We start from the raw sequence: 17500 nt of genomic DNA, 5'->3' as shown, positions 1-17500 counted from the left end.
GCAAGGACCCGAGACATGACTGTCGTTGACGCGGCAGAAGTCCAGGGTCGATGTTCAAGGACCGACCAGATCACGGGCTCACAAGTTGCAAGCCAGCGGTCGTTTGGGTGGTCCGATCAGACAGCTCGGGCTTCCGGTTGCGTCGAGGGATCGAATCGGTCGGAAAGGAGCTGGAGTCTATGGCGCGGCAGTCATGCACACATCAAGCACTCCAAGCGACAGGAGAAAATGACACCGTGAACACAAAACAGAGGCACAGACACAGCGCGAATGCAAAAGTGCAAGCAGTAGGCGTGGGCCAGTGCAGACTGACCTGGCGCGTGGTGGGAGAGAAAGTCGATAGGCTCTCTTCGGGGTTTTTAGGTAGGCAGGTAGTAAGGTGGTGGACAGACAGGTAGGCGAGGTACCGTGGGTAGGTAGGAGCTGGGGTTTGGTACGGTGGGTGAATTTGGGACGAGTAGGACAACCAAACGGAACACACGATAAGACAGACAGTTGCCGGCTGACTTGTGATGACAAGCGCCCCGGGTGAAGTTGGCTTTTCTTTTCTTTTCTTTTTCTTCTTCTCGAATGGAATTGAGTGTTTGAACCGCGGGGTCGGTCAAAGGTAAAAACCATGAAATAAAAAGTCTAAGCACAGTGAGAGGAAGACGGGAGGTCTTGGGGTTACCAGACTTCTTCACCTACCTACCTCAACTGCCTACACAAAGTATACCAACCAAAGTTGTTAGTGTCCATGTAGGTAGGCTTTTGGTAGGTAACCTATGTGGGCAGGGTCAAGGTGTGCAAGTTGGGATGGAGGCGCTAACCAACTAGAAGACAATGCATCCTGAGTGGCAGCACACACAGTTGGAACTGCAGAGCTGCTGATCTGTACCTATCACCCTGAGCGCTCTGCGAGTGCCGGGGTGACACCCATGGATTTTGCTCGCACATACGTGGGTGCTTGGGCCGGGGAAGGTTCAGTGTGCTCTTGTTCCCGCTCTTGGGTTTCAAAACGCAATGTCCTTGGTGCTTATTGATGTTCTCTCTATCTTCCTTTTTTTCGGTTGAATTTTTTTCTTCTATCATGTTCCACCTTGTTTATGCCTTAATTGTGTGTTTTTCCCTCCCTCGATGTTGTTGTTGTTTTTATTGTTGTCATCATTTCTGTTGCTGGTCTCGTCCGTGTCCAAGGTTCGTTCTCCTTGCATCGTTGATTGATCAGACCACGCAGAGATGCAGTACAAGCGTTGCTACTAATGTAGAATCCTTGGTGCACACTTTCCCTTAACTACTTACTACATAGGTAGTGGAGGTAGAGAGCTCTAGTCAAGTCAGTCGGGTATTAAGAGGGTATTCAAAGGAATCACATACATAATGTACAGTAGCCCGTAATGATCTGCCACACGGTGTTGCCGGAGTGCGTGTACAGACTGTAATCTGTACGGTCAGTAGGTAGGTACGAAAGCAGCTGCAGTCGGCACAGTTGGCAAATGCATCATCTACCAGACCTACCTCCCGACATGCCAATATCATCCTGGTACACACCATGACTTGTTTCCCCCCCGTCTTGCCCGTTGGGTCCATGGATGGACAACGAGAGAGAGAGAGAGAGAGACAGAGAGAGGCACTGCAATACCCCATCCTGCGGTCCACACCCACCATCAGATCCATCATCCATCATCCCACGCACCACATAGCTACGGAAGCAACAGAATAGACATACATGATACCGCATAATATTTTATTGATTAGCGCCTGGTCATACTCCGAGGTCCGAGTGGGTGTTATGCCGTCGCCGCCTCATGTCCATGGCCCAGCATTGGAAGGGAGACACTAGGATGATGATCCCTTTGCATTGTGTCTTCCTGCCAAGTCATATAGGAGAGCTTGGACTCGAGAGCTATGTATTACCTCAGACAGACGAACTATACCAAGGCCTCGACAAGCGCTGATGGCCCCTCATCAGGCTTGTCCCTTGCCCTCCCTCCATCATGAGCCCGTAGTCATGACATTTATACCAGGTGCTAAGTCCAAAAAAAAAAAATAGCTCCCGTAGCTCGTCGCCAGCGCATTGCAACCACGGTAGTAGTGACTTGGTAAACAGTATCCAGACACAACAAGAAGGGGGAAAAATACACGGCGCCCACGTGACTATAATGCTATGGCAACTACTGTACAGCCGACAACGCAGCATTACAAACCGAATTGCAGCTGGAGTTCGTGAGGGGAAACTTGAAATGCCCGACCGAGTGTACCAATGAAAAGCGCAGTCTCTCGAAACAAAGCAGGCCATTCTCATGCAGATTCTCCTCTCGCTTGCGGATGCACCCTCCGAATTCGAGCTGCTAAGCTTGTCGTGCTGGGCGCGTTACCCATTTCTGTCTCCTCCCGGCCACATACGCATCAACAAAACGTCGTCTCTCCACTCCATATGTCACGTATATACCTATCAACCTACTTTTCCATATCAGCACTCGTCCATACCTGACACCCTGAAAGAGGGACCTCGACTCCAGTTGCTGTGATTTCGAGGGTGGACCTCGAATATGTATCTGACGATGGAATTCCAGCAAATCAACTGAACTACTATGCGTAACCCAATGCCCGGTTTTTTTCTCCTTCTTCACCTTCTCTTGCTGCTTACCCTGTCGACTACACCATTGCAGTGAGCTATCAAGATAGCAAGCCACGTTTCTAGATCTTCTGGTATAAACTTGGTCGATATATGTCAAGAAACTCACCAACCACCGTAAGTCAATGGGTATTCTATCTTCAGCACTATCCGACATCGAGATCTCAAATGCATAACGATGCAGGATGCTTCACGTAGGTCCGCTGCGCTAGAGAGCAGAGACAAATGTATCTCCAACTTGGATCGATCAAGTCTTGTCTGCTGGTTCTAGTAGGCAGAGGATCACCCAATAGCGAGTGCAGGCACAACGACGGCCTTCCCGCCTGGTCCAAAGCCGTCGAGGAGCCCAGTCAAAACATTGTGCTCATCTACACACCCTCATTGAGAGCTGCTAGTTTGGTTCGGTACATATGACACTATGGCTTATATGAACCAAACCACAAACAACGTCCGCCATAAACATTGCTCACTTCAAATTATAGTATGCAAATGTGTCTTGCTTGCCCCTCATCCATGTTGGCAATGCTTACCACACTGCGACAATTTGTTGAAGCATTTGATCTGTATGGAGATGTAGCATAGTGACAAAAAGCATATCAAACCCTTGAGCCCGTCAATGTTCAGCTCAATTATTCCTCCCTGTCACCTCAGAGGAGCGGCGCGTCCTGATGACTCGTGAATGCAACGGCTGAAGAAGCATGAGGTCGCATGATGCTCCCCTAGACAACAGTAGCCAATCTGCTGTCACTCAACTTCCCATCATCCCGAAGCGCTTTCTCGTCCTATTTCGTCATAGTATCAGTGATGCGCTGCAGCCTTCGAGAACGCGCAAACAGGGATACCCCAAGATTCCAAAGCATGCCTCAATAGGGTTGTTTTCTCAAATTAGCTGCACACCATACTCGACGGGACCTATCTTTTGAAACAAACACATGCATTGAAAACTCATTTACGAAAAGCACAATGGACGATCATATTTCATCTTTGACGAAATTGCAATATACAGGCGCGTTGAAAAGAGAACGAAATCCGCGGATCTGCCTGGTTCGAGCACCAACGGCGAGAGTGACGGAGGGAGTCTGTTGACTTTCTTTCTGCTTGACAACCGTCGCCGTCGTTTCAAGTATTGAGCTTCCGGAGGCTTGGGTCGTCTGCTTTCAAGATATACAATGTCTATCGCACGTCTTCTTCGTCGTCTTCTTCTTCTTCTTCTCATTTTTGCCACTTAGCCTAAATGATGATTCGCCAAATACCGTAGGAAATGTTGATGCCTAGGCGTTCCCATGATAAGAACCGACATGCTGACTCAATCTGTCTTGCACGTATAGTTATAAATAGGTTCAAACAGAAATACACGATCAGCGACGCTGGGCAACCTGTACTTGTAACCAGTCACCGGTGTGAGCAGATATACCTGTTACATGTCGGCCACCGAGTATAGCCCTTGAGGGACCGTGACCATATTCCATGGTGATGAGTGAGCCTGCGCCGATTTACACACCACACGACGCCGTGTCACACACCGCGAACTCGGCTAGGATATCCCTTGTCTAGAACCCAAGCTCTTCTTTTGAACTGTTGCACACCTTATAAGCTGGAGTAGCGCCTCAAAAATCAGGCCACATCTTTCCAGCAACAGCTGACATGGCACACATTCAGATTAGGCGGAGGACGGTCTAGAATCACGGCGCAGAATTGTCCCTTTTCCAGCACATACATATATTTCTTGCATCGATACACCCTTAATGTTGCAGTGCTAGGCAGAAGTTGCTGAAATTGCAGCTTCGAGCACTTGTAAGCCATGCTACCATGACCAGATGGCAGATGGCGATGAGGTTGCCAAATGCTCATTTGCTTGCAGACCAATCCATCTTTTTCTGGTCAAGCCACTCCCCCTTTTCAATCCAACGCTGCTCTAGCCATTTGGCGAGCTCCTCGTCAGTATGAGGCAGCTCTTCGAGGGGAAACCTCCGAGCGTGCACATGGAACTTGTAACCATGGCCATTGGTGATTGCTGGTAGTTTTAGTGTCTCCCACATATCAGGGGCTTTGTGAAACTCGTTGCGATGCTGGTATGCGATGGTGAGATCATACACTGCCTTGACGTGAGGTGCTTTGCGCAGATGGCGAACGGTGGTTATGAAGCCCTTTGTGCGAGGGTAAAGCAAATGTTTCGGCAAAGGCCGATCGTTCTCCTTGCACCACGCCCGAGTCTCTTCATACTTTTCGGGAGTATATCGTGTAGCTTCACTGAAACTGATAAGCCCTGGGCAACGCAAGAAGAAGAACAAAGGTCAGCAAGAGCGCAGGAACAAGGACAGCCGTCGCGGACAGGTCCTGAGTGGCTGGCATGTCAAGAACAAAACTCACAAGTCGGCCACTTTCTGCCCACGATACCGTCAAAGACGCGGTCGAGTTCTCTCTGATCCCGCATCCACTTTCTGCTGACCATTGGCATACCCATGGCCCAGAGACCCCAGCCCAGAAACGGTACGACGCGAAGCTGAATCTTGGCGAACCATCGACAACGTCCTAGCATGTCGGCACGAAGAGCCAGCGCCTGTATCATGTAAAAGTCGGCCCAAGTTACATGATTGGCGATCACAATGGCGGATTCGCCGCGCGGCAGCTTGTCTCCCGATATCGTAATCGTGGCACCGTTGATCCGTTCAAATATAAACTGAATCCATTTCCAAACCGAATAGGCGATGGCAGAAGACAGGTTGTACACTATGTTTGGCGCAATGAGCTTAAATGGCAGGAGACAGGAAAGCGCAATGTCTGCTGCTCCCAACCATGCGACCCATGGGGCTACTATGAGAGCCCCTCTCAGATTATTCCATATAGTCGACATGACGGCTATGGTCAAGATCAAGGCCGATATACGGAAAATATGTTTAACACGTAGGATTTGGGCGTCGTTGGTAATGGAGTGGTATAATGCAGTTTTAAAGCCAAAGGCTCACTGCTCACTACCTGCGGTTGTCCTTCTCCAATCATGAGGTCACAAGCTCGGATCTGCCCGAGCGCAAAGTCAAAATGCTACGATCTCATGGTGGAATCCACTATTACTAACTCCATTGATGGGTGTAAGAAGACAGACATTGCATGGGTCCTCCGCGGCAGCTACGGAAGCTACCTGGTAGCTAAATCGCAAGACTCAAGTATTCTGTTTTAATATATGTATAACAGTAGTGAACATCTTGTTGCCCGGCTCATCGTCAAACAAAATATGAGGGCTCGGATCCTCAGAGCACCTATTTACGTCTAAGAGGCAATCGTTGGTCTTCTTCCTCTCCTTCTTTCTTATTCTTCCTGATTCTCTGCTGAAACAAATTACATATACGAAATGAAACTCAGAGAGCTCCCCTAGCAACAGCAAGCAGTACAGAGACGAAATCAGCTACAGTCGTCGTATCCAGCAAACTACCACTTTACCAGTAGGTTACATAATAACGGATTTATAAAACTCTTGATCTTGGTTTCAATTTCTTTCTCTAAGCCTGAGAATGTGAGCTATATAATGATTAATCATTTGGATACACTGGTTCGAAACAGTACACTTGAAGCAGAAATTTGGGGAAATGGCAGACTTGGTACCTACCTACTGAGGACCCCTTGCCTGGGCCCGCTGTTGGCCTTATGTGCCACTGTCGTAGATGAACTCGGATTTTAAACTTTATGACCAAGGTCAACCAGAGTAGAAATAAAATAGCTTCTCGCGCCCTCGTGAATGATGATATACTTACGATGATTCCGATATTCATCGGATATCCTTGAACGCCACGTACTTTCTGTGAACAAGTAAGCACGGGTGAACCACTATAAAGGTCTACGGTAGATTGTTGGTGAGATTCAGTCGACTGAAAGCAGGGGTGATGGCGCCAACACAGTGGGTTCAAAAGCATGGGGGTCATTCAAATCGGCGCTTATGACTGTGTGTGTATATCTATCTAGGTCTTTATGAAAATGAAAAAGATTCCAAATCGTATTTCGTCTTTTCGACCTCCACAGCCACAAACTCAAACCTAGGCATCAGGCTTGTCGAATTGAATACGCTTTCAAGCTTTCTACACAGGATTTGCTTATTTGGATACGCAGTAGGTAAGATTCGGCTCGCTTTTGCCGTTGGAGGGCGGCCGCACCATCGAAACATTCACGGATCGACCCTAGGCCAGGCCCTCACCTATCGCATCGCGGGGTTCGCGGCCAACGTCAAGGATCTAACGTCAGCAAGTTCCTCAGACATTTTCAAGTAAACTGCGTTTCATCGTCCCTCACAGAACAGCCACAGCTGTCGCATTACATATTGCAATACAAATTGATCGAATTCCCATCGCCGCGGCCCTCGATCGTCCGATATTCTCCATCTGGGCCGGCGCATCGCCGCCGCAATCATTATCACACCACATACAGAGGCAAGCGGGCTAGCAGCGCCAGTTGGAGATTCTGTCGGGTGCGTAGCTTGGGCATCTCTACTCTTGTCTTCCCACTATCATCACCAATTGGGCTCATGGTGTAGAACAAGACTGAGCATTGGATGCCAACTAGACGATTTGGCACCATGCTTCCTTCGCGATGTATTCCACGGCGCAATGATGGCAAAGATGGCTAACGCCAGATATCCAGGGATATTTCCACCATCGATATTCCCGAGTCCCGTCAATGAGAACTTACGCACTCACCACGTAAACGTATCCGAGCGAAACAATCCATGTCGTCGTCAAACTCGCCCCCGCAAGCGGGTGGCTCCATGGACAGCCAGGACAAGGGGGCTCTGGGTTCCCTAAATTTAGGGTTTTTGAAGACATTGACTGAAAAGAAGACAACAAGAGATGGCCTGACGCCAAAGAGGCGGGGTCCCAAGCCAGACAGCAAGCCGGCACTGACCCGTCGGCAAGAACTGAACCGACAAGCGCAGAGGTATATGGGACGACTCATTATGCAGCGCATCCCTTACTGACCAGAGACATCAGAACACACCGTGAGCGAAAAGAACTCTACATCAAGGCCCTGGAAGATGAAGTTCTGCGCCTCAAAGAGGTGTTCAGCAACGTGACGCAAGACAAAGACAAGCTAGCTGAGGAGAATAGGCAACTCAAGCTGCTCCTTGCTCAGAACGGGTCGATCGGGAACCTGGATGACATGACCAGTACGCCCAGCCTGGGATATAATACATCAAGCCCGAGTGTCTCCGGCACGTCCGGAAGCTACGCACCTGCTTCGAGCGCAACCACGTATACGCCACCCATGACATCGCAGTCATCCAATGCGCCACCAGCCACAGCGACATCACAAATGATGCCGACCCAACAACACGGCGTCCCACAACAGAGTCAACACTCGAGAAGTCTGAGTCAGCAGCAACGTGTGGACTATGAACAGGCAGGGATAGATTTCGTTTTATCGTACGAGAACCCCGACCACTCCACTAAGACATATACATCATCTCCTCCCCATTGATTCGTGGCACTGAAAGCGATTTGCAAGTATGTGAAGTTCGGGTCAATGCAGGACTGTACCAAAGCTGCGTGATGAGGCTTGCTAATCGCAGTCGTCTTGCACGAGATAGACTCGAGGCACCATGCATGGATCACATGCCTTGGCTAGTTGAAAGAGCCAGCGAGGCCGGTGGTGACCCTTGTGGACACGCACTCATGGCGTCTTGCCCTCCCGAGCCGTTCAGCGAGCTCAACGATGAGATCCCTTTCGGTTACAACCACGCCCAACCGGAGCAGAACAGGTCTGGCCAGCGGACGTGGGAGCTCTCAAAGGCAGACCTAGCAACTCTGCTTGACTTGAGCAAGAAACTCGACCTTGATGGCGAGATTACACCAGTCATGGCATGGGGCGTTATTCTTCAGCATCCACGATTTGCGGAGCTGCGACTGGAGGACGTTCACAAGCTTTCGGACGAGCTGAAAGGCAAAGTTCGCTGTTATGGGTGAGTGATGGACTTCTATCCGCCTGGATTGTCTCGCTAACGTATACATAGATTTGGTGCAGTCTTGGAAGAATTTGAGGTCCGCGACGCGTTAAATGCTGTCTTCTCAACCAAGCCGGAGCTCAATGTCGCCTTTTAAGGCCTCACAAGTCGAGAATATTCTTTTATGGAGGACGGTTACGGTGCAATGTTACAACGAAGATTTTCTAGGATATCCATGTATTGCCTGTCTCAGCATGTATATAGTAGTAGTTCCCTTTCAATCGTGTTCCCTCCTCTGAAGAGAAAATGAAGCAAATCTGTCGATGCCCATCCGACAGCGACAGCATGTGGCGACTTGAACCCAATGTGTTAATAGCAAGCCAGAGCGATGACATATGTTAGTGATGATCTGTAATTTCAAGTTGTCGAGGAAACAAAGCGAATAGAGGAATGAATAAGACCTTGTACATGAAGATATAGAGTGTTTGAAGATGTGTAGGTCGTGCACCGTGTGTAGAAAACAGATATTGCCAGAAAAGATTAACGCACTATACAGAGGTCGCTCCCAAAAGTCTTGAGTGCCCCCACTTATTTGACTATAGGCCCACACCAGTGCCAACCAGCTATCACTTTATCTGCAGCTATAATCACACCGCTAAATAAAACAATTTAAGCCCACTTATACGTGGTTCTATTAAATAACATATTAAATAACACATTAATAAGGTGAAATTAACGATAAAACTGCTACGAATTCGTTATTATATTAGGATTTAGTGATTTAATTAGTTGAATTAAATTAAATATAATAAATTATAATTGCTAATTAATTAAAGTTTTAATAATCACCATATTATATAATTTATTTTATAACACATCTTAATATTATATATTATAACACATTTCCAGCCACTTTAATTATAATAGTAAATTAATCCACCACTTTTATTATTTCTTATTCTTATATAAATATTGCTAATAAGGCTATAATCGTTTTTTTAAAATCCCCGCAATTTAATTAGTTAGCTCCCCGAATCTTTATTTTATTCGGGCTTAATAACTTTAGCAAAAAGGTGTTTTTAAAGTTAATTATTAATAAAATATATAAACGAGCTATAAATTATAGCTATAATCCCGCTAATTAGACCCTTTAAATTAAGCTTAAGTATTTGGAAAATGCTTCCCGATCCGGAAGGCCCAAGAAATAAACCGAGGAAATAACTAATTAAATATTAAAAATCGTTCGCAAAAACCGTTATAGCCGGGAAAAAAATTGCAAAATTATAACTATAAAGCTACGGGAATAATTTAATATTAACGTTAAATATATAACTATTTAACGCACTTTAAAAAAATTGCGGATGCGAAAAACGAAACCCATAAAAAAGCCTGGTTTAATACCTAAAATAATAGCAGCCAAACTTTAATTTGCAAAAGACCACGAATATTAAACTATAAAGGACTAAAAAAAGGTTATATAATCCGATAAAATTAGTATAATAATTAGTTAGAAACGAAGAAATTATAAGGTTTGGCGCACCCCCGATAAAGCCTTTTTTAAGGGTTATATACGTCCCCGTTAAAAAGGCTATAATAAGTTTATATTTTAGGGTGCCTTTAGCTAAGACTTTATAAGCCCCTACCATTATTAAAATCGAAAGTTGGCACCTTAAAAAAGGAAGGCTATAAAGGACGTTAATGTTCTAAGGTATGATTGGTGGATTATAAACTTAGGCATAGGGAAGCGTTTATATAATTCGTAGAATCAGGCCGTAAAAAGTAATTATAAGGCTATATAACTGATTTATTAAAGCTTAAGGAAAGAATAACTAACTACGGAGGAATAACTACCTTTTATACCTATAAAATCAACTAATAAGAACATTTTGGAATATATTACTAATAAATTAAATTTATAATTAAATTAATTAGTAATAAAGTTGATTTATAAACGAAAAAACTATCGAAATCCATAGATTTCTATAATATGGGTTACCCTATAACCCTGGGACCACTATGGCTAGGTGCACTGGCCACACTTAGTGGGGCTTAATCTAGTGGAACGTTCTATTGGATTCTAATTGTTGATCAAGGTGGTGCTTTCCTATTGGAGTTTAAACTGGTCTGATATGGGTGTCAATTGTGTGATGTATTGATCTATGTTCTGCGCCTCTTAGTTTTGATGAGGTGTACGCTTATTTGGGTGGCCCCGGCTAATCCCCGGGAGGTCCCGTACATCTATCTGAACACTATGGGGTTGATCCGTGTGCTCAAGCACACCCCAGTGTATGGGAACCATAATCCACCATCTGACACTAATGGGTTCTAATAGCCATAATAGCCACAATAATCAACTATAATAACTTATTAATTATATAGCACTATAAATAATAGCTATAAGTGGTGCTATATTAATTATAAATTAATATAAGGTAAATTCCACTAATTTCCTATATATCGTTATTTAACGATATTTCGATGGGTTTTATAGCTATTATAACGATATAATATGCGTTATAAAGCTAATTTTATGCATTATACGATATTATATTAATATCCGTATAATACTCCCCCTATTAAATAATATCGGTTAAATTTAATAATTTAATAAATTTTTAAAATTTATCTTTAGGAAATGGCTTTATAAAGCCGTTTACTAATATATCGTTAGTTAAAATATATTCGATTCGAATATTTTTATTTTTAACCTTTTGCCGTACGTAAAAATACCGTATAACAATATATTTAATACGTTAATAATATTCCGGATTATATACCAAATTTATAGCCCCCGTATTATCTCTTTTAATTAATACGGTATTTATATTAATTCTAATTTCCGTAAAAAAAATTTTCAGCCATATTGCTTTACGGGTAGCCTGCTCTAACCCGTTAAATTTGTGATACAGTTAAAGGAGCATGTGAAGTAGGTTTGAAAGAGTTATAATATTAAAGTAAGCTGAGAGCGTTAAAAGGTATGGGTATGGTTACAAGGTGTATTATATTTATTTAAGTTCTAATTAAAAAGGGAGCATATAATCCTATTTATATATTTATTTATTAAAAAGATTTGTTAATTTCCTTGGAGCGTACGGATTTTATCCGTAAACTCCTTGCTTTTAATAGGGATATCTATATACTCTCTATATCTAGTATTTTAAAAATCTTTAAGGTCTAATTAATTGCTATATACTCCTTAAGCTTTTAAAGCGTCTTTTAAAAGCTTAATAAAAATATATTAATTAGATAGCCTTTTAAAATCTTTGTTTTTAAATTGGATTAAATATAAAAATAGAGATCCCAAGCTTTTTTAAATATTTATCCCGTATTCTCTTTAAGGTTTACTTTATTTTTGCCGTTTTTATTTTAAAGGTTGAATTTAGTTATTAAATTACCGGTTAATAATAGGTTTTTTTGGCGATAGTTATTTTTGCCTGCTATATATAAATCCGGATTAAAAAAGCTTTTTTATATTTTTACTTTTTATTTAAGTATTTTTTTATAAAAATTCCTTTATTTATAAATTTTCTCTTAAAAATAACTTTTTTATACGCTATTTATTTAGAGATTTTTTTTTTTTTTATTAATATTTATTTTTAGTATTTAATAATTAGGTTTGGATAAATTTTAGATTTTTTTTTTATTTAGTTGTATTTGCTTTTAATTTTTTACGCTTTTTAAATTTTTTTAGTATAGGCTTGCTTAGCTAGAGTTTTTTTTTCTTTCTCACCACGTTTATACCTTTTTAAACTAGTGCTTTAAGCTCTCCTTTTTTTTCGTGATGGTTAAAAAATCTAGTAATAATTATATTCGATAAAGTATAATAATTAGTTTTATCGATTCTTTTATTATTAGGCCTTTAATAATTATTTTAGGTATATTTTTGCTAATTTATATTTATTTGGCGTTTTTGCCCGAATTAAAAAATAGTGGTTTATTTAATTAGATTAATTGTTTTATTTATAAATAGCTTATTTCTTATTGCTTCCTAAATTTTTTTTTTTTTTTTTTTTAGGTAGATTTTTTTAAGCTTTTTTAATTTATTTCTATTTATTACTTTTTTAAAAAATAATTATATATTTTTATTTTTTTATTATATTATCTATTATTATATCTTGTTTTTTTTTTAAATTTTTTAAAAAAAATTCGCGTTTAAAGTTATATATACCGCCCGTTTTCGTTTAGTGGCTTTAAGGCTTAATAAGACCGAATAATAGCTAAGTTTTTTCGTCGTAATAAAGAGAAAAAAAAGCGCGTTTATAAAATTAAGCGCTAGCGTATTTTTTAGTAGTAATAATAAGTTTTGATTTTTTTAGCGCTTATTTTTATGCTTTTTTTAATTTTTAGTATTTATCCGTTTTAATTTTTTATAGTATTATATTTAATAATCCCGATTTTCCTCGTTTTTCGGTTAAATCGCGTTTTTTTATTTAAAGTAATTTAAGCGCCGGTAAAGCTTTTAGGTCTGGTTTTTTTGCTTTTTTTAATCGAGGAGTTTTTAGAATTTTAGTTCCGATTTAGCTTTTAGCTATTTTTGGTAATTACGTTTACACCTCCTTTAGTAATTACGCCCTTTTTATTCGTATTTTTCGCGATTAATTATTTAAAATAATTAATTTTACCGAAAATCGTAAGCAATTTATTGCTTTTTTTGCTTATTTTAGTAATAAAAAGGGTATTTTTATATTTATTTTTTTATTTATAACTTTCGTTACCCGTCGGCAAAAATTAAGGAAAATAATTTTAAGCCTTTTGTTTGTCGCTTTAAACGTATTATTCGTATTTAACGTAAAAAATTAAAATATTTAGCTAACACCCTTAAGCGCGTTGTAAAGGTTTCGGAAATACGCAATAATATTTTTTGCGTTTATTATATTAAAGCTGCTATTATTAATCGTATATATAAAAATATACCGGTTAATAGCAAATATTTTTAGATTTTAGGAAATCGCTATTATTATTATAATAAGGGTCGCGATAATTATAAGCTTATATAAATTTTTTTTAACTTATATTTCGCTTTTTATACCTTTTAAAATATAAAAATTAATATTATAATAATTATTTTAGTATTATTTTTTTTATATAGCGCTATATAAATTATTTTTATAATAAGGCTTGCGTAAAGCGTAAATATTATATTATTTTTAAGGTTGTTATTAAAATCTATTAATAATAAATCTTTAATAAAGCGGTTTTAGGCTTTAGTACTGCTTTTATTCGTATAGATTTTTTTTTTAATAATAAAAATAATTAAATAAAAGGTTTTTAAATATAATGCTTAAGTATAAGGATAAATAAGGGGATTTTTATAATAATATATTAATAAGTATAAATTTAGCGTTTATATATTTTTTGCGGGTTAAGCTTTACGGTTTTTTGGTTATTTTTTTATTTACCTAATAAGGCATTATAATATAAGCGTTTTTTACCGGTAATTTTTATTAATTAATTTTTTTATTATTTTTAATATATTATTTATAGTACTAATATAATTTTGCGGAAATTTAAATAAAATATAAAGCGCTTAAATTTTTATTTTAAAAGCGCTTTAATAAGGTTATTTATTAATATTTAATTTATTTAAAAATAAATAATTTTAAAAGATCCTTTTATATATTTTTATTTAAATTATATATTATTAATATTAATATATTTTAATTTAATATTAACTTTTAGGTTATCGTTTATTATAAGCCGTATCGTTTATTAATTATTATAGAAAATATTCCAATTTTATCCAAGGTTGAGCTTTAAATCCCGATAAAGCCGTTCGTATGCTAAAGTTTTTTTAGCGGTTTTCGATAAAGCGTTTAATTTTGCTTTTATTATACTAGTAAATATAATGCTTTATTTAAAGGCCTTTTATATTATTAAACCGCTAAAAAATATAATAATATATTTTTATAAACTTTTTTTTAATTTTTAATCGTCGGCAAATAAAGTATTTTTTGCTATTAGGATTTAGGTTTTTATATGCTTTTTATACCTAATACCGAAGAATTTAGTATTTTAAAAATATTTAATAATTTATAGCTTAGCTTTAAAATGCGTTAGCTTTAGGTTAGTAAAAAAATAAAAAAGCTAAGCTATAATAAATATAATATTTAGTTTAATTATAATAATAATATATAATATTAAACCGATTATTTTTTAGAATTTTTTAATTTTGCTTTTAATAGCGATATTTAGGTATTTTTTTAAAAAGGCTAAATTTATAAATACGGTTGGTATGCTTAATTAGTTATTTATCCCGAATTTAGCTACGATTTTTTTTATATAGGCATTATATAATAATATAACGGTTTTTATGCTCCGGTTTTTAAATACCCGAATATTAAAGAATTATAAAACGTTTTTTTTTAATTTAAGCTTATATTTTTTTTAATATTTTTTATAAGCGTTTAGGCTATTTTTTTATAATTTTTATAATAAAAGATAAAGATATTGTTAATATAAAATATTAGGAATATTATATAATCGGGGTTAAAGAATAAATATGGTTTTTTAATAAAAGCGTCGAATCCCAGCTATATTAATATATTGCTAAGCTTTTTATATTATAATAATAGTAAATTTTTAAGCCCGTATAAGGCTTTTTTAAGCTTTAAATATTTATGCTTTATATTAAAACCGTTTAATAGCTTATAATATATAAGTTTTAAAATTTTTTTTAAAGCGTTAAAAAAAGCTTTAATAATATCGTATTATTTGTATTTAAGATTATTTTTGGCAATTATAGCTATTATAATTCTAAATAATCGGGCGGCTAAAATTAAAGCGTAAATATTTTTTGCGCTTTTTTTTTTAAAGGTCTCCTTTTATAATAAATTTTATTTTAAATTTTATTAAATAATTATTTTTATCGAGCTTATATGCCTATATTTATATTAAAAATATAAATTTACTAAAGCGTTTTTTGCGATTTTTTTTTTAAATACCTTTTTATATTAAAGTTTTAAATTTAAAGCCTATTGCCTTTTTAAATTAAGGCTTATATAGATAGTTTTTTAGGTCTTTTTATTTTTTTGGTTTTTATAATACGTCGTTTAGGTATATCTTTTTTTTTAGGTTAAAAGCGATGCTTTTAAATATACCAAAATTTTCGTTATTATTTAAAAGCTTTTTTAAGGCCGATAAAGTGCCTTTAAGTTTTTTTTATAACCTAGTATTATAGCTGTGATTATAAAATATAAGGTTTTATACGCTAAAAGGTTTTTATTTTTAGCTATTAATATAAGTTAGTTATCGAATTTTTTCTAAAATAAATCGGTTAATAAAATTATAAATACTCTATAAAATATTATTAATATATATAGTTATCTATATTTTTAAAGAGCTTTTTTAATATGCGTATTACGCTTAATCTCGATTATTTCGTTTAGTTAGTTTTTTATAAAAGCGGTTAAAGCTATATTTTGTATTTTTTGCCTTTTTAAATTAATAAACCGTATAAGTATTTTAATTTTAGGGTATTTTATTTTAATAAAAATTAAAAGTCGCGATTTTTTTAGCGTCCTTAGGAATTAAAGGTAATAATTCCTTAGCGTTTTAGAAATTTTTATCCTTAAATAGGTTAGTAGCTATATTTTTTAGAAATTTTAATCTTAATATTAGATTATTAAGCACTTAGCGTTATATTATATGCTTTTAGTTATTTTTTATCGAAATATTGCTTTTTTATAAAATATTCCCGCGATCCTTTTTTTTATAAATGCCGGTTTTTTTATATAATTTAGGCGTAACTATTAAGGATAAAAGGCCTTAATTTTTTTGCTTTAGCTTAAAAGAACTTTATATTCCTAAAGAGATATTTAGGTAAATATTTAGTATTTAAGCATTAAAAGGGCTATTTTTAGCGTTATTTTTAAATTATTTCGTGATTTATTAAATTATATTTATATGCTTAAAAATAATATTAAATATAAATTTACCCCTTAGATCGGGTAGTATAGGACGTAATTATAAAGCGTCCTAAAGGTTAAATTATAAAATAATATCGCTTTTAGAAAATATCGGTTTAAACTCTTTAATTTCGTTAATAATAAGACGGAATTTCTTTTTAACGATTTATTTCTTTTATTCCTTTTAAGGGCCTTTATAAAATATTTTTTTATTAAATTTAACGTTCCTTATAATTATAACCTAATTTAAGCTTAAAATCTAAATACGGAAAAATTAATTAAAGTAATATCCAATCAAATATCTAAAATAAGCTTTTAAATAAATTTTATAATATCTTAAATTAATATTTTTTTTATCTCTTTTTAAAGCGTAAACTATATATCCGTATATATAAATTAAATTCTAATCCGGTTTTAAATTAATAGTGATTTTTCGTATAATTTTTAGGGTATATTATTAGAAATATTATTCGAATTATTTATTTAGCACTTCGTTTAATAATCGGTAATTTTTAAAGGCGTTTAATAATATATTATATAAATATATCGCCGCTTTTAATATTTTTAACTAAAGCGTAAAAGGGAGATTCGTAAATATTAGTATTATTAAAGTTTTTTCCTAAAGTTTTCGAATAGCTCTTTTAGCTTTTCCGTTTGGTTTAAATATATAAAGGGCTAATAATTAAATAGTAATTCTTTTCTTTTTAGCCCAGCGCTTATAATAACTGGTCCCGCGCGCCGGTAAAAATACCGTTTTATTATCGTAAAAAATTATATAAACGAAAAAGCGGTATTATCGTTTTACCGATATAACAAAATTAATAATTACTAAAATAAATTCGTCTCTTTTTTTAGATTTTAACGGGAAAACGAAATACTTTTATAATTATTTTTCCTTAATAACTAGCGCATAAATGCTTTTATTAAAAACTTTATCGTAAAATATAAAATTTAAGGATATCCGCTAAAATAGTCGTTTTATTTAATATTCTCTAGTTTTTTTTAAAATCACCTAAGTGGCCTTAAAGCGTATATAAATTTTATAATTAAATT

The 17500-nt window shown here is 36.7% G+C and overlaps 3 protein-coding genes across 3 annotated transcripts; 2 read left to right on the top strand and 1 right to left on the bottom strand.

Annotated features, from left to right (window-relative positions):
- Positions 1–4464: 4464 nt before the first annotated feature.
- On the bottom strand, positions 4465–5471 carry PFICI_01433 (uncharacterized protein; the record flags this gene model as incomplete). The annotated part of the gene is made up of 2 exons (XM_007830014.1): positions 4465–4883; positions 4988–5471. The coding sequence occupies 2 exons, from the start codon at positions 5469–5471 to the stop codon at positions 4465–4467; spliced, it is 903 nt and encodes a 300-aa protein (XP_007828205.1).
- Positions 5472–7370: 1899 nt separating this feature from the next.
- PFICI_01432 (uncharacterized protein) lies at positions 7371–8080 on the top strand (the record flags this gene model as incomplete). Its single annotated transcript, XM_007830013.1, has 2 exons — positions 7371–7540; positions 7594–8080. 2 exons carry the CDS (start codon positions 7371–7373, stop codon positions 8078–8080), a joined length of 657 nt encoding a protein of 218 aa, XP_007828204.1.
- A 125-nt stretch (positions 8081–8205) lies between these two features.
- On the top strand, positions 8206–8700 carry PFICI_01431 (uncharacterized protein; the record flags this gene model as incomplete). The annotated part of the gene is made up of 2 exons (XM_007830012.1): positions 8206–8561; positions 8613–8700. 2 exons carry the CDS (start codon positions 8206–8208, stop codon positions 8698–8700), a joined length of 444 nt encoding a protein of 147 aa, XP_007828203.1.
- Between the last annotated feature and the right edge of the window lie 8800 nt (positions 8701–17500).

This window comes from Pestalotiopsis fici (genome assembly GCF_000516985.1).
Source record: "Pestalotiopsis fici W106-1 unplaced genomic scaffold PFICI_Scf_1, whole genome shotgun sequence".
In the NCBI taxonomy this organism is placed as follows: domain Eukaryota; kingdom Fungi; phylum Ascomycota; class Sordariomycetes; order Amphisphaeriales; family Sporocadaceae; genus Pestalotiopsis; species Pestalotiopsis fici.
Note: the sequence above shows the minus strand (reverse complement) of the source record. Positions and strands in the feature narration are given on the sequence as shown.